Genomic DNA, 18,527 nt, shown 5'->3' on the forward strand with positions numbered 1-18,527 from the left:
AATCCCCGAACAGACAGCTTTGTGGCGTGATTGACAGGCGAGTGAGCTCGACTGGGACGGCCCTGGAGGGGGTCTCAGAGGGGTGTGAGTGGAGGGGAATATCCACCCATCGCTCATGCACCCCTAAGACAGGGTCAAGTGGTACAGGCCGTTGCCTCTTGTTTTCCAACTCACTTTCACACGTCCATTGAGCGACTTGCTCTGTTTTGTTTATGGTTTTGGTTTGCAAATGTCGCCTTAATATGGACGGATAAATCAAAACACCCCCTCTCTTCCCACCCCTGTCCTTTCAGCGTGTTGACATAATTATGTTTGCTTTTAAAGACACATTTGCCCAGTTTGACTGACTGTCAAACCATGTAGGGAGTCAAGACAACCACAACATTTTATATAACTTTAACAGCAATTTCTAGCCAATGTTGATTTAAAGATGCCTGAAGCCCAAAGAATACTTATTTTTTTTAATGTATGCATATTGCATATAGTCAGGGCCTAAAATTAACACTCGCCAATAGCCAAATGCGAGTAAAACTAGGTGTGAATTGTAACAATGCAATGTTGTGAGAACATGAACAAATGTGAAGGACGTCACGAAAGAGCAAGAAGACACGAAAGGGAACTCAAGTTGTTTTCTCGCGTGCTGTGCGGGAAGTTTTGTGTGAGAAATCCACACAGAAATCTTTCACGTCTTCTTGCGCTCGAACAGACATATTCAAAGAAAATTATGTCAAAATGCCCGTCTTGACATGTATCCTCGTGAACACAGTCAGTTATGTCTTCAGTGAACGTAAACAGTTGAGAAAGAAAGCGCATGCGTATCAGTATATTGGATCCGTGCATTAGCTCTTAAAGTGACAGCAGCCAAATAAACCTGCTGCTGTCTGTGTTTTTAATTTTAATTTTAATCAAACAACAAAAGACACAATAAAAATCACTCACTGCTCTTGACTTAATAACTTAGTAACTTTAATAAGGATTAATCTAGATGTTTCATGGCTGGTAAAAAAATATTTATAGCCAGTAAATTTTCTGGCCAATGGCAGGTGTGGCAAAAAGTTAGTCTTAGGCCCTGTGTAAAGTGTGCATGACATTAACTTCGTCATAATCTACACGTACCATGTGCGCACAAACAGATTTTTTCAAAGCACGCGTGGCATTCATTTTTTTGCACTGATTTGTTTGTCCACACGGTGGCAACACTGACAAAGAAAACAGATGGAGCAACAGACATTCGCATTGATGAGCACTTACTAGGGGGTTAAGAGAAACCTTATATGAGTATGAAGAAATTGTATGAAGAATATTTTATAGCAAGGATGAAACTTTCTAGTGCACGTATGTCGAGGTCACTCACTTTATCAAATTAAGGGGCCGTTCACACAACACAGTTTTAAACTGGTATTGGCCATTAATTTACACGACAACAGCATTTTGGGGGCCTGAAAATGCAAACTTTCAAAGTGTACGTTTTTGAAAATGATACCGTTGTCGTCTCTGTGTAAACTACAAAAACTTGAATTTGTGAAATTTGTGAAATCATGCGCATGAGTATTACGTGTTCAGTCTATGGGCGCGTAGTGTTTCTTTACAAAGTGATATCGCCAACTACTGGCCTGGCATGAATAATACAGTGTTTTTAGTCGTTAATTATCTGAAAGCCTATGTGTTCGGCTGTATGTATAAGCCAGCATTCACATCAAAACTTAAGTATACTTTGGGACTTAAGCTGACAAATATGATGGGGACAAAATGTCAACATGTCATACTTTAGCGTATCATTGTGTCAATCATTTAGTCAATGAAACAGAGAAAATACATTGTTTTGATTGAGAAAAAACTAAAACCCGTCAAGCAGGATCTTTAAGACACAGTTCACCCAAAGATGAATGAAGTTTGAAACAGAATCAGACATTTTCACTGTGTGTTTCAGTTTTTTGTCACACAAAACTATTGTGACTTTCGAGAAAACTTGTTTTTAAGAGTTGTATGACTTTTTTGTTGTCGTGCTTTTCACTTTCACTGAAAACAGCAGCTTCAAAGGTCTGCGAAAATCTTTTTAAAACTTTCAATTTTGGGTGAACTGTACCTTTAAGACATTACAACTCACTTTAATTGTATCTCTCGCAGCCTCATTTTGACTTGCATCAAATAAATAATGCATTTTCCAATATTGCCACAAATCTTAACAGATTTACTTTTAAAATTCAAGACACGAAAAAAAAAAACCACTTCAAAAAATAGTTACACTCCAAAACGATCACATTTCCACATCTTACAGAAGGACTTTATGAATCTGATGTTGTCTTTTTCTGTCTGCGCTCCCATTCCGATGTGAAGAATAAATAAATGATCTGCACTGCAGGGACTGGGGGAGAGCGCAGTTCTGTTTTCCTTCATGATGTGATATTTCCCTCAGAAGAGCGTTAGACGGCAGCACCCTGCGGCCTGAGATGTGAGGGAGGGAGAGGGTGAGGACAGACCAGTTTCATCTGCACCCCATTTCACTTCCGAACCCAAGCGAAACTCAATATCCCGGCTCCTGCTGAGTGCGAGAGACAGATACGGGGAACGCTGCTGCCTGACGATGCCTATCAAACCCCATTCAGCCCAGATCTGGGCACTTATTTGTGGAAAGAGAGAGTGAGAGACTAACATGAACCAGGTGGGTAGGAATACATGCACAAATGAAAACTCGGGAATGCCAGGCAAAGAAGTAATTGATAGTGTGTGTTGCACTGTATGAATCAAGACACACGGTCCAGCTCATTGTAAGCGCGCAGGTCTGAGTGTGTTTGAGAACATGTACGCAGATGGCGCAATCCATTCTCAAATTTACAGTGAACGCAACAACAACAAAAAAAGCCACTGATTACGTGTCTTTGTGCGTTAAGTCACAGAGTACAGTCTTTGTTTACAGTTGCTGTCCTGACTAACCAATCAGACACATGCATACCTTCCTAAACACCACCAACATGTTCTTTTCTTGTTTTCGTGATTGATAACTGCTGTCACTTCTTAGTACTCCAGCACACAGGTACTTGTGCCAGTAAAGTAAGCTAGATTATAAGTGTGTGTGTGTGTGTTGTTCTGAAGGAGAGGAATATACCAAACAACCTCTACAGCAGTGGTTCTCAACTCCAGTCCTCGGGACCCACTGCTCTGCACATTTTGTATGTCTCCCTTATTTAACACACCTGAATCAGATCATCAGCTCATTAGGAGAGACTCCATGAACTGAACTGAGTGTGTCAGATAAGAGAGACGTACAAAATGTGCAGAGCAGCGGGTCCTGAGGACTGGAATTGAGAACCACTGCTCTACAGGAGTCAGATATCATGAATTTATTCACAAACAAACTGAAAACACATTTGATCCTGTCAAAAAACAAATAACATAAATCTTATAAATATGTACAACTAAAAAAAACTCCAACTGTTCAGTGTGGATCTAAACCAAAGACGCACAGCAAATCTATATACACAACCTTACACACACACACAAAGCTCCATCACTTCTGTGCAGTAAAAAGCTAGGGGAGTCTTTGTCTCCGCCACCCTACAAACCCCCACACTCTTTCGCCTGGCATTTTTAACCCTCCTTTCTTTAGGTAGACGGACAGAAAGAAAACCTCTCCATCTGTTCTCCCTCCCGTGGCTTTGGAGTTATACTGCAGCCGAACTCCAACAGAGAGAGAGAGAGAGAGAGAGAGATGCAGGGGAAACACACTACTGGAAAAGGAGACGAAAAAGGGAAAGAGAGAGACAGAAAGAACAGAGCAGAAGGACGGGGTAAAGGAAAGGTAAAGGAGGATTGATTTTCTTGTTGTCCAGCTGTACAGCACTGAGAAGGTTTGAGTCATATGGGCACTCACAAACGCTGCCTATTTTGGGGGGGGGGGGGGGGGGGTGTCAAAATAAAGTAAAATAAATGTAATTTTTTTTTTTAAATAATAATATATAATATTTTAATATAATAATATTTAAAATAATATTATAAAATTAAATATATATATATAAAATAAAATGAATAAAATATAAAATTAAATAATAAAAATACAATAAAAAAATCAAGTGAAAAATAATAAATAAATAAATAAAAATAGTTTCATATGCTAAGTCAAGTTAGGCATAATGATATTATAAAGTATGGTAGCCTACTAAGAATAAAGAATTTGTTAAACATTACTCTAAACAGTTTTATTAGAGTTTTTAAAGATGAACTTTAAGTGAGCGTGTCTAACATCTGCTGATATTCAATATGGTAAAATAAAAAAATAAAAAAAATGAAATAAAAAAAATATATATAATAAAACTATAAAACATTAATAATAATAAAATAAAAAACTAAATAATAAAGAATTTAAAAAAAATTAATAACAAAATAAAAGAGTTGTATATGGTAAGTCAATTTAGGCATCATATTATATTATTAAGTATGGTATTAAAAATAGAGAATTTGTTAAACATTGCCCCAAACATTTTTATTCGAGTTTTTAAAGATATCGGCCGGTATTCAATATGGTTCAGATATATTGAGTTTTGACTTAACCAACTTTCCTTAAAAGGACTATTTTCCTGAAAGCATAATCAAATTCACAAACATATTTAACACAGAAACACGTGAAGAGCATGAAACATGTGGAACTTTCTGACAAGGGCCTGTGCCTTTAAAAAAATCAAGATTATTCAAGAGAATGTCTCTGTGTGTGTGTGTGTGTGTGTGTGTGTGTGTGTGTGTGTGTGTGTGTGTGTGTGTGTGTGTGTGTGTGTGTGAGAGAGAGAGAGAGTGCGTTTGAGGTGTTCGGACTGGCACAAACCCGTCAAACCACCCGCTTCGGGGAAAAAAACACAGAAACAACTATTTAAAACACAAGCGACTATTTAAACCCAGCACACACACACACACACACACACACACACACACACACAAAGTCTGTCCAAACATGTGTAACACGATAGAGCGGGTGGATTAAGAGACAGGAAAATTAATATAAAGCGAGAGGGAAAGAAGGTGGGGGGGGGAGGGGGGGTTCATTGAGCGAGGCATAATTTTTTGCAAATGATTCAGTGTTTAAACGGGAGTATATGTGTTAAGAAGTTTGTGTGTGTGTGTCTGTTTGAGGTCTTTCAGCGAGGCGCAATGGAGACCTCTTTTGTTCTGAGGGGAGGAGAGGGAGAGCGAGACTCAAGAAAAGCCAGTGAAACGCTACTGAAGGAGAGAGAGAGAGAGAGAGAGAGAGAGAGAGAGAGAGAGAGAGAGTCCGGCCTCCTAGGAAATTTAACCCCTGAAGTTGGATTTGATCCAGCGCTCTAAGCTATAACATTTTTTAAACAGACGTATGCGTTAAAGCTTTTGTGCAGAAAGAGAGCGCGAGAGAAAGAGTGAAGAAAGGAAGGGGTGAAACTCAAAGCCGACTGCACTCAGAAGTGCATCTCAAGGCTGGGCTGAATTATAGGAAACGCAGCCGAAATACTGAAGCAATATTAAAACATGGCATCAGCACCGGGGGCCAAACTGCTCATGAATACAGGGATCACCCCGCCACCTCGCCTGCAGTCTCTCTCAAACACACACACACACACACACACAGACAAACACTCGAACGCTTAACGCTTCTCGCACTGTTGAGGAAACTCTTTGCTCTGCAACTCAAACAACAATGGTCGTGTCATCCGATATTTTAGTCAAGTGATGCATTCGCTTGAACTTTAAAGGAAGTTTACCCAAAAATGAAATGATTGTTTTCAATGTTGTTTCAAACCGGTAGGCCTATCACTTTCTTCCTTCCGTGGAACGGAGAATGAGAAATGCTGAAACCGTTCTATACCACTCAATGAAGGGCTGTCAAACTTTAAAAAAGCACCATAAGAGTATCATATAAGGATTCTTGAGCGCGTGTGGAAAAATGAAGCAATAATCCACTGAAAATCTGCATGTCCTGATTTTGCCAAGACATATTCCTTGATTAACATATTTTGTCGATCCTGGAACAACATTCCTGTCTGAAGATGTAGTCCTAACCTTATCCCTATCCCTAACCCTAAAACCAGAGGGGATTCATGATATGTGAATAACGCTGATGTAGAAGCACCTAACCCTGGTTTTTAACCTAAACTTGACATGAACTGTAAACTTGTCCTTCAAATCTGACTGGTTGATTGGAATGTTGTTCCAGGATCAAGAAAGATGTTGATCTAGGAACATGTTGCACTTGGTGAAATCAGGTTCTTCCTCAGGCTCAACTCAAACCTGACATTTCAAGATACATGACACCAGATTTGACCACAATTATATTAAATGTCGTTTGTTGTCATTATGGACATCAAACCTGGTGCGACTGGATGAGATTTGAGAGCTACAGCACAACATTTCCAGCAAAGCAGGACTTCATAAAAAATATTAATACACAAAGATATATCGCTTTTTTTTTAAATATATATATAGCACACAAGTTGCGTGAACAAATTGTTAAGTTTTTGCCATACTTGACAAAAGTTTAACAGTCTCAAAGCCTATTCTGAAAGAAAAACAAAACTGCATCGATATTAAAATTCAGGCTGATCCTGAGAAACCAAAAATTAAATATTAATAATATCATATATTATTAAATGAAAAATAGCATGGTATTAATATATCTTAAAAATGGCATAATATTTTATCAGAAGTATAAAATAATTATGAAAAATGAACAGAACATACTAAAATAAATTATTTTAAGAGCTAGTGAATATATTCAGATAACCGATACGGTACATTCTATAATATACTAAGGCCTGGTTTCACAGACAGGGTTTAGATTAAGCCAGGATTAGGCCTTAGTTTAATTAGGGCATTCAAGTAGCTTTTATAAACGTACCTTAGAAAAAAACTTCATGTGCATCTTGAGACATATTTTAAGATATGTGAGTGCAAGATGCTTTCAGTTAAACCAGCTCAAACACGCAGTTTAGTCTGGGACCAGTCTGGGAAAGCGGGGGAATGTCTCCTTGGGTTCTCCGTGAAGACAGAAAGTCATATGTGTTTTGAAACGCATGAGGGTGATTAAGCGATGGCAGATTGTTCATGTTTGGATAAGGGAACTGATTCAGCACTGATTGCAACTGTTGACGGCAGTAATTGTGGGCTCCGTGATTTGTTTTGTCCATCTAAAAAGCGATCAATGACAATAGCAGGAAACAGCGCGGCTGGTGGGACTGGTTTATGTTTCCTAACATGACGGATTCTTCTAGATGAAGTGTGTTGGGAGTCGTGGGAGGGTTGTGTGTTCTCGTTAGGCCTAGTGCTGTCACCAACTGTGAGTGTGTGTGTGTATGAGGCAGGAAGCCTTCGGGGTCGTGATCCATTGACCATCTCTCACACTCTGTAAGTAGGTCACGTCAAACCCCAGGCCCCCTAACTGACACTTACAAACTGTCACACCTACACACACGCTAGGGCATTTTGGTCATTTTGTCCACTCGAGCACCCCACGGAAAATTCAACTGATTACTTGAGAGGATTGAGGGGCATCTGCGCGGTTTTTGTAAACGTTGTTCAATTTAACAATTGTCCGATTTTTTTTATTAAAATAAATAAATAAATAAAGAATGCATATATATATATAGTTCAAAAGTTTTTTTTATGTTATTTAACAAAGTCTCCTCTGCTCACCAAAGCTGCATTTATTTGATCATATAAAAACAGTAATATTATGAAATAGTATTTCAATTCAAAATATCTATTTTCTATATTAATATGCAATTTATTCCTGCTGAATATTCAGCATCAGTACTCCAGTCTTCAGTGTCACATGATCCGTCAGAAATCATTCTGATATGATGATTTGCTGCTCTTATTATTTATCAATGTTGGAAACGGTTGTGCTGCTTAATATTTTTGTGTAAAATTTGATACTTTTTTTCAGGATTCTTTGATGAATAGAAAGTTCAAAAAAACATAATTTACTTTTTGTAACAAAGTCGTTTTTCACTGCCATTTGATGCGTTCTTTCTGAATAACATGTATGGTAAACTTTAGTTTATAGGGTCCAATTCTCACTATTAACTAGTTGTTAATCAGATGCATATCACTATAATATTGGCTGTTTATTAGTACTTATTCCCCTGGTTTCATAGACAAGGCTTAAGTCTAGTCCCAGACTAAAATGCAAGTTTGAGCTGTTTTAACTGAAAGCAACTTGCACTGACAAAACTATGTCACAAAATATGCACACCAGTAATGTTTCTTCTAAGGCACATTAATAAAGCTACTTAAATGTCCTAACTAAACTAAGGCCTAAGCCTGGCGTGAAACCGGGCCATAAAACACAGATTAATGCCTTATTCTACATCCCTATATTCTCAACTTAACTCAACTAACGATTAATAAGCAGTAATTAGGAGTTTATTGAGGCAAAAGTCGTAGTTAATAGTGAGAATTGGGCCCTAATCTAAAGTGTGTCCAAACGTATCATTTTGAACGTATGTATTATATATTTGGTCTTCCATAACACACAAACCTGTATTTGTTCCTTATATATTTCAATTTAACTTAACTCGTCAGGAGGATTTCACAAAGAGAGAGAACTTAGAGGTCCACGTACACACACACACACACACACTGTATTTTTAGCACAGGCATTATTAACACAAATCATAGGGCCTCAGTCAAAATCAGACAACACTTATCACTACACTGGCACAGTCAGACGCCACGGAGGACAGGAAAGGTTTACAAATTGTGCACGCTTTGAATACAACTGCAGATGTCCCAGTTTCCGTTGATAACTGCTGTTCCTCTCCTGTCTTCTGACTGTGTGTGTTCTTAACTGAAGAGACGACGATGCAAATGTAGTCTGGCTCCATGAGTCTGTCTGTCGCTCCGGTTTACAGCTCTGAGTTCAGTCACCTTCGGCCCACAGAAACACACAGATATCTGATCCTAAACACAGCCAAACTGACCTCAGACGGTCTGCATCCTCAGATTATTATTGAGCAGTTGTGATTTGAACTACTAGAGAAACAATTCAAAGCTAAGGTACAGTAGAGTAAATATAGTGCTATCTCACACAGATCTGAGCTCCTATTCTCTTAGATCTGACAACTTGCCGATCAATTGTTTGCCACATATCAGAGCTGATTCCAGATCAGAAGGCAGACAGAGAGGCAAGGAGTCAATAAAAGCTAATCTTTAGGAACATGAAAGATTTCCTCTGACTATCAGGTTCATCTAACCAACTCAGAGAATAGAGGAAGCCAGAGGAGGACAACAGCAAACTCTTCTGAGGGTGCAGAGACGTTGCCGGTGGTTGCGGCTCAAGAAACATTTCTTAATATTATCAATGTTGAAGACAGTGATCTTTGATGAATAGAAAGTTCAAAAGAACAGCATTTATTTGAAATATAGAACATTTATAATATAAACCTTTAACATTAAAAATGTATTTGCTGTCTCTTTTGATCAATTTAATGCACCCTGCATGCGGAGTAAAAGGATTCATTTCTTCTTCTTTAAAAAATGTACCAAATTGCATGATACTTAACGAGGAAGGAAGGAAGGAATGAAGAAAGAAAGGAAGGAAGGAAAGAAGGGAATGAAAGAAAGAACAAAAGGAGGAAGGAAGGAAGGAAGGAAGGAAGGAAGGAAGGAAGGAAAGAAGAAATGAAGAAAGAAAGGAAGGAAGGAACCAATGAGAGAATGAAGAAAGGAAGGAAGGAAGAAATAAATGAAGGAAGGAAAGAAGGGAATGAAAGAAAGAACAAAAGGAGGAAGGAAGGAAGGAAGGAAGGAAGGAAGGAAGGAAGGAAGGAAGGAAAGAACAAAAGGAGGAAAGAAAGAAGGAAGGAAAGAATGAACTAAAGGAAGAAAGAAGGAAGGAAAGAAAGAAAGAACAAAAGGAGGAAGGAAAGAAAGAAGTAAAGGAAGAAAGAAATGAAGAAATGAATGAAGGAAAGAAAGAAAGAAAGAAAGAAAGAAAGAAAGAAAGAAAGAAAGAAAGAAAGAAAGAAAGAACAAAAGGAGGAAGGAAGGGAAAAAGGAGGGGGGAAGAAATTAAGGAAGGAGGGAAGAAAAGAGAGAGAGAGAGAGAGAGAGAGAGAGTCCCTAGAGCTGATGGTGTGTGTGTGTGTGTGTGTGTGTGTGTGTGTGTGTGTGTGTGTGTGTGTGTGTGTGTGTGTGTGTGTGTGTGTGTGTGTCTTTGACCCCGGCTGGAGCGTATGGCAGCAGGAGAGGATGATCCTGATTTGTAAAGGCGATGTGTGTGTGAGACCAAACCAAATCACACACAAATACACAGCGGCCCGACGCTCATGTGACCCTTTAAACCAGTGAATGGAATTAGCCAAGAAAGAAAGAGAGTGAGAACAGAAGTGAAGGTCTTGACATCTGCAGCAGCAGGAGGACAGACCCTGATCAGCTTTATTACGCTTACTGTGGTGACAATACAGCTTTTCATGTTGTTTATATGTCTATGTGGTGTTTTTAATATGATTTAAGACAAATCATGTGCAAATTCATAAGTCGACACCATTGCTGAGTATTTTCTCTTTAAAACTGCAGTGAACCAAAGACAGTCTCAAAAACACGCTTTGAAATCACTGGTGTTTCTGACGTCACAAACTACCTTGTAACCAATCAGATCAACGAGTGGATCTCTGAGCTGGTGTGAGTGAGTGGAGGCGGGGCTCATTTGCATATTCATAGAACCGCGTATACTAAATGAGGCAAGGGTGTAGAGTTACATTCAAGCTATATTAAGGCATTTTGGTGATCAAAGATGAGTTTTTTAGGGATAAAATGATTGACTACAGGGGGACTTTAAAAGAAATAAACAGACGGAGGAAGACGGTGGAGAATGGGTTGAACTGATTCTCTGTTTTGTATACGTGTTCGCTCTTCGTCTGAATATTACGGCTTAAGTCAGGAGGCCCAGTTTCCGAGAACTGTCATCACTAACCTGCGCACACAAATACACAGATTCAAACAAACACAGAGTGATGAGAGATGTTCAGAGCGAGACCACACACACACACACACACACACACACACACACACACCACACTGCAGAGGTTTAGGAGGCCCGCTCTCAGGAACGCACCGTTCCCCACACGTCAGCATGAGTTTAACAATCAAACAGTGTGTGACAATCTACTTCCTTTCAATTATTTCAAAACAGCTTAAATTATCGTCCCACAAACGTCTGGATGCTTTTCGGCACACAGACGTGTGTTTGTGTAAACATGTGTTCCTTATATTTGCATCACACAGCCCCTGAACACACTTCTGGCTGTCTCCGCAGGGAAGGCGCCATTGTTTCCCCATTATATTGCCGTGTGTATGTGTGTGAGTGTGTGTGTGTGTGTGTGTGTGTGTGTGTGTCTGGTCTGCAAGCAGGCCACAGTTATTCTGCCACATCAGCTGAGAGCCATTTTCACAGCTCCTGTTGCTGAGAGCTCGTAAAGCCTCCAGCAGCCTCTGCTCCACACACACACACACACACACACACACACACAGTTTTACCTATTTCTCACTGCAGGGTACTGAGCTGATGCCATATAAGAGCTCAAACGCTATTTCATGCCATACACACCTTTCACACACACACACTTGTTTACTTAGCTATCTAAAAGAGGAGATAACATTTTTTATACTAAGCTATTAATAATGAAAAACCCTAACGCTACCCACTCAAAAGAAAACTTTTCCACAGGGACGCCTCTACATGTAAAAATCATTTGTAAATTAAGTGTATCCGTTCGGATGATGAAACACTTTTATTCAGTAAGAACGCGTTAATTTGATCAAAAGTCACAGTAAAACATTTATAATGTTAAAAAGATATATATATATTTTTAATGCTTTTCCCCCCTTTCTATTGATCAAAGAAAAAAAGTGCATCACCGTTTCCACAGAAATATTATGCAGCACAATTGATAACAATTTCGATAATCAGAAATGTTTCTTCGGGCATCAAATCATCATATTAGAATGATTTCTGAAGGATCATGTGACTCTGAAGACTGGAGTAATGATGCTGAAAATTCAGCTTTGATCACAGGAATAAATTGCATTTTAAAATGTATTAAATTGTAATATTTCATAATTAAATCATAAATAATTTAAATATTTAAATTTGTACTATAACAGCAGACTCTCTCTTCCTTCTTTTAGACCACGGTGATTCTGCACACACACTTGAGCATCTGAACTCCCGGAATAAAACCAAATTTCCCTTGACCAAAAGAGGTGAGTCCAGTCAGGAGCTTAAATGGATCAACTCAGTTTAGCAAATTTACATGGATTCAAACCTCTAATCCATTCGCAAAATGTATTTAGTTTTATTTACATTTATTTAGCAGAAGCGACTTACAAATTAGGACTTTCTGAACACAAGCACGTATGTGTCAGTGACCTATTGAGACGGTGTTTATACTGATCTCATCTTCCAGGGACCTCCCTCCCGAAATATCCCTCATACATAGTCTTACGCCTGTGATCGGCTAACTAGCGCTTCTATCCAAGTCCAATTAGCATGCTGTAAATTAATCATTAAAAAATCCAGTGGGGGTAACATCTTTCTTTGAGAACGAGCGCTGATACAAAAGGCCCATCGCATGTACACACACACACACACACACAGACCCTGTGACATTTATGATAACACACAAATCCTTACAGTTACCCACAACCGCTCGTCTGAATTCATTATCGGAAAACCCCCCACAGGTCTGAGCAGGATCTGAATCTCTGAAACGCAATTACCGAAACGCACTGTGATTGAACACAGAAAGCTTCTGAACCGTTACTAACCATTTGGGATCCGATAACCCAACCAGCGTCTTAACATGGCCGATCGTAAGAGTTACACGGCCCTCACTGACCACTCCCAGAACATCAGTCAGGGATGTGTTTGCTCATCCAGAGAGCGCCGGGAACCAAGGACACACAAACACACTTTGTCTTTCTTGTGTGTAAACAATGTATCAGAGGGTGTGAATGTCAGAAGGTGAAGGACACGCGTCCCAGACAAGCCGGCTCACCGAGAACCACCAAAGAAAAAAAAGAAACATTTTTCATCTACGCACACTTAATTAAATATACATACCGAAATTACATTAAAGTGTCCATGAACAAACACGATTTTTGCTTTATAGATTCCCCCCCCCACCCCCGAAGCAGACAATTTCAAGGTGATCTTTGTGCTGGACTTGCATTTTCTTAAGCCTAACTCAAACTGACATTCATGGCTTAGAAGATATTGATTTCTGTACATTTAAGGATGCGCCCCGCTGTTCCTCCCTCGTCTCTCGCTCCCTCTTTCCTCCCATCACTTCTCAGCTCTTTCTTCGTTCCTCTGAAAGCTACACATGTTTGTAATTTAGCATGTGGAGGAGAGTGGCAGCGCCGGCGTGAGAGGCCGAGACGGAGGATGGTAGCGATGGATATAGATAGGTGAATAAAACATTCTACAGGTGCAGGCCCTCATCTTCAAAGCACAGGTTCACTGATCCCTATTAAATATACAGCACTGCCAACAACGTAACCTTCGTACTGCTACTTTTTAGTGCGAACAGAGCGGACTCCTGTAGCCTGGAGCAAAACCACACGGTGCACATGTCTTGTAAGTTTGCAATGGCGTGAGCAGAGAAATTCATACTGCATAGTGTTTGTGTATAGGTAAATCATGCTACCATGTAACACGATAAGAGAGTGACCATTACAAATAAACAAGACCATAACTTAATATGTCATTGTCAGTTGTCAGCTATCGTCGGCATTTTTGATCATTAAAAAAAGAAAAAATCATAGCCCCCAGAATATTTTGTTGTATGAATTTCTGAACAAGCAATATATCAACAGAAAGAACAGAGCCTCTGCTTTTAAACAACCTGAATGAGAGCAAGTTTCATTAAAAAAGCATCATTTTGAGCAAAAAGCTGAGAAAACATGTTGTCAAAGACTATGGATCAGATTCAGGATGAAGATCAAAACAGATGGAGTAGATCTTGCACAGTCCTATTGTCATGGGTCGACATTTCATTTAGTAACATTAGGCGGTTTTGATTTATATGCTGTTTAATGCTGATGATCGCGTTATTTTACATAGGCTATGCCAATGATTACATCATACCTGTCAACATTTGGATACCAAAATACGGGAAATCTGAACGGGGGGGGGGGGGGGGGGGGGGGTTCTTTATTTATTTTTTTAATTTATATCATGTTTCTTTATTTATTTTTATCAATTGCAACAATTAACTGCATTAATTAATCACGATTAATTGCCATTAAAAAAAACTTACTTTTTAACATTTTATAATGTAATAATTTCACAATTAATCTCCAAATTAAGGTAGAAAAACATAAAACAGTATATTTTAAATATTTGTCTAACAGGTAGGAAAAATATACAGAAATTGAAGTTATCAAACAGTTTGCACTGCATACAATTTAAATTGTACATAGATTAATCCTTATTAAAGTAAAAAAAGATCTTTAGTCAAGAGCAGTGAGTGCTTTTCTCTGTTACCTTTGTTCTTTGATTAACTTTACTGACAGAAAGCTTTATTGGCTACTGTCTCTTTAAAAACAGCCGCTGACGGATCTCACTCGCGTCTCATTCTCTCACAACTCTTTGCTTTCATTTACGACTTTTTTTTAAACTAATTTAAGACTGCTCAGACTGCTCTTATGAGGATACTCGACAAAACGGACATTTTGACATAATTGCGTGTGTTAATGCCATCTCTCTCATGTTCGTCCATCCTCGGATGCTGCTGTTCTTCTTCGCGCGATTTTTTCCCCCTAACTACTTCAGTGGAAATCCCGCCCTGCAGCCGATTCTAAAGATTTTATTGGTCATGTGAATCACAGTACTGATTGCCTACACCAAACACTGATCCCTAAACCTACCCGTCATTGTAACCTTAACCAATGAAATTAGCTGCAGGGCGGGATTTTCGCTTAACTGGTTTGCGCCCATTGGGATTTAAAAAAAAAAAAAATTATAGAAAGATTAAAAATACGGGAGAAATACGGGAAAATATTTAAACGGGATGATAGCGGGATAGCAATGTAAAATACGGGAGAATCCCGGGAAAAACGGGAGGGTTGACAGGTATGGATTACATATGCTATCACTTGTTTCTGCTTCTTCTTCACATGTCTTTTGATCAGGAGATTCTGTTCTCTTTCAGAAGATGTGTCACAGCGCCCCCTAGCGTATAACAGTGAAAACATTGAAAGACGGAAATTTCCATCAATGGCAGTGAAATAGTTAATATGTAGGATTTCAGATTAATTAGCCCAAATTTTAGGATTATAGATTAATCTGCCGATATTTGGCTAATTTGAGATTTACGACATGAGCCACTGCTTCATTTGCCAATTCAATGGAATGTCCGAAAATACATTTCTGGTTTAATTTGCCGATTGTAACTTTCGATAAGTGAGTAAACCAATAAAAGAGTCTGTGCATGGTCAGCATTTTAGGTAGGCCACATTTGCTATCATTAGCCAACAAATGGCATATAGCAGGGGGGAAAAAAAACATTTCAATCTACCAGTAAAATTGCTATATGCTACATAGCCTACTTACATCAACTATGACAATTGAACACGGCCTGCAATGTACACTTTTAGGAAAATGCCATTTCCCTAAATTGTGAGCCTTTCCACGGTGAAATGAAGCGAATTCAGAACATTTAAAGTGCAAATAAAGCCGGGAGAAAACCAGCGCCTACTGTTGATCGCTTTAAATCGACTAACGTCGATTACAAGTGATTGAATTGGTTAAAAACGATTATCAGAGGTGTTGTGTTCTCACTCCCAGGTAAAGGTCAAGCAGAAAGCGCGCGTTCACAGACCCCCCACCTGCGCGCGCACCCGCTTCAAATGAGGTCCCACAAACCCCTGCTAGATTAACACAAGCAACACCGACAAGAACCCTCATTAAGAGCGTCTGCCAACGGCCACTGGGACAGAATAAACCCCCTCCACCCCCCAGCAGCATCTGTTGAAGCGCAGAGCCCGGTATATGCGCCACATGGACGCATTAAAAACCTATTCGTCTTTCAAGAGCTCGTGGCACCACTAATAGCCCCTCATAACCCACATACCGATTTAGACCGGGCACACAAGTGCTCCCACGACGCCGGGTGTCCATTTAAACAAGGCCAGTAATGACAGAAGGGCGAAAGAAAGAAAGGGGTCTGCTCAGCCATAAATCGTCGTTTATGTGCCGGACACGCAGTTTGCATTGGTTCCTTTGGCTCGCCACTAAATGAATTCACAGTTGCTGGGTTGCAGAAACCTCCCCCTTATTTACCGACTCATACTACGAGAAATCTAGTCGTAAATTGCCCACTATTCCTTCCTGCGGCATGGAAAATCGTGTCACCTCCGTGACTGGAGTAATAAATTTTGCAGCGCGAAACGGGACTGATTGACCATCTAAAGTTAACACTTGCGTGTAAAACTTTTCGCTTCAGGTGTGTCTACGCTAACTAGTCCACTGGAAGGTGTCGACTAAGAGTGAAAACTGACACCTCCTTTTGTTTTAACTGTCTCGACAGCAGAGAAGTTGCTAAATAGTCCACCAGTTTACATTTTTCAATTTCGTTTAAAAATTGTATAGGCTAGGCTCAAACGTTACACGGAGTTGATAAACTATAGGCTAAATAAAAGTGCAGACGCTTTTGATTCCATGTATATATTTTTTATATATATTTTACGCAGCTGGTGTAAATAGGGGTCACGAAAAGTGAAAGTTTACCACCTTGCCAGAACATATTTTGTTGAACATGCTCTAATGACAAGAAGAGAAGTTGGTGACTAAAAATAGTCTCGAGGATGTCTACACGTTCTCACAAGTTCAGCAAGAACATTTCCACAAAGGTTACATTGTTTAGGCGGAAAAATGCTTGGTGTTGAGCAACTAAAACTCATGCCAATCTAACTGGAGCGTATCTGAAGGAAAGGCAGTGAAATAATAAACAGCGGCGGCTACTGTCGTAAAATTCCTCAACGCACACCGTCAATGAAATGTGGCATTTATTAGTCTGGCGACATTGATGCTCGTAACTTCTGCAGACTCGTGATTATCCACTAAGGGTATTGTCGGGTGTAATAGCGCTTAACAGCTTTCTTTCCCCCCGTGAGAGACATTTCAAAGCCGTCCTTCAACGATTTGTGCGAAAACACGAGGCGTTTTGAGTGTCTCCAACGCAAAGCTCTTCTTAAATAAACGGGAATAAACGCCGTGCCCAATGCCTTTAGTTGCGGCTCTTACCTTTTGTTCAAGGAATTCCAGTAGATGGGCTCCATGTTGGTCGCTGTGATCCCGAGTAAATCCACTAAGAATATCAGCAGAATTCCCAATCCATTTTCACAGCCTCGACTCGCCATTTGAAATCCCGAATTCCTTCTATTTACTCCCATCAAATCTGTGTGGGATACTCTTCCCAGAGGATGGAGATCTCTGGACTCGGAACAAAGCGTTCAGGTGAATCCGTCAGTGTGATTCAGGAACAACGTGTTTGGGGAGCCTGCATGGATATCTGCTAAACACGGGAGATTAGATTAAACAAAGGTGCAGTCTAAGTGGATTTAAGCAGATTTCCACACACAACACACACACACAAAAAAATCGTCTTTAGGGAAAAGTAGCTCGTGGACAAAACTCCTGCGCAATTCAATTCCCACAGCCGTTTTGCTGCTGTTTTCCTTGCAAAGAGTTTACTTTTCCAAAAATTCCCGATGCTTTTTTCCCCAAGGCGTTTAGGCTGGACAACTCTTTCCTATTCCCTTTCACTCCCACTTCATTCTGTTTCCCCGACGAATTACGGGAATGTGATGGTGGATGGATGATGGTTTGGGAGTGAGCTTTTCCTCTCCTCTTCAGAAGAACATGTTGATGCTGGACAGATCTCGCTGCTTCTCTTCCTCACCTCTAGTTCTCCTACTGGATTTTCCTGCTCGCCTCTGAGATTCCAGTAATTCCGCATATACACACAAATGAAATGTTGCAATCCAGATAATTAACGGGGAAAAAATAGCAAAACTAATTAATGCAAATTAAAAGCAAGCATGAAAACTAATTTACAAATGTGTCGAGACTGACAAAATTATTGCCAGATTGTCCAGGGTGGAAAAATGTTGCAATCCTTATTCATGGGTTTCGGTTGCAGGGTATTTGAGAATGTGCTCGGATGTGGCAAGTCATTAGATAGTTCATTTCTCGTCTGTCCTGCTTGGATTCTCTCGATGTGTCTCTCTCACTGGCTGCAAATCCGGCTAGTGAGACTTGTTCCTAACGCTCGGCGCACACTGACAGACTGAGTTGTTTGAGAAAGAGAGAGAGAGAGAGAGCGAGAGAGAGAGAGCCAGTATGGCAAGCTGTTTTGACATTTATACATCCCCAGGATATGAATTCTTGATATCATCAAAAATTAAATTTTCACTAGTTAAAATGCTAATTCGCGATATCAGGAATTATATTTCGACTAGTAAAAATGTAAATTCTTGATATCAACAATAACGTCATCACTCAC

General features: G+C 39.7%; 1 protein-coding gene across 2 annotated transcripts in view; it reads right to left on the bottom strand.

Annotated features, from left to right (window-relative positions):
- efnb3b (ephrin-B3b) overlaps window positions 1-18,305 on the bottom strand; it is an 84,952-nt gene extending 66,647 nt beyond the window's left edge. The window contains exon 1 of one of the 2 annotated variants that reach the window (XM_084403889.1): window positions 17,267-18,305. In XM_084403889.1, coding sequence (XP_084260015.1) covers window positions 17,267-17,415 — 149 coding nt within the window. In that variant the 5' untranslated portion in view covers window positions 17,416-18,305. Of the gene's footprint in view, window positions 1-16,094; window positions 16,237-17,266 lie in introns of those variants that run through there. The other variant, XM_084403890.1, reaches the window with a different exon arrangement.
- Between the last annotated feature and the right edge of the window lie 222 nt (window positions 18,306-18,527).

Source organism: Rutilus rutilus, assembly GCF_951802725.1.
Source record: "Rutilus rutilus genome assembly, chromosome: 3".
Lineage (NCBI taxonomy): Eukaryota > Metazoa > Chordata > Actinopteri > Cypriniformes > Leuciscidae > Rutilus > Rutilus rutilus.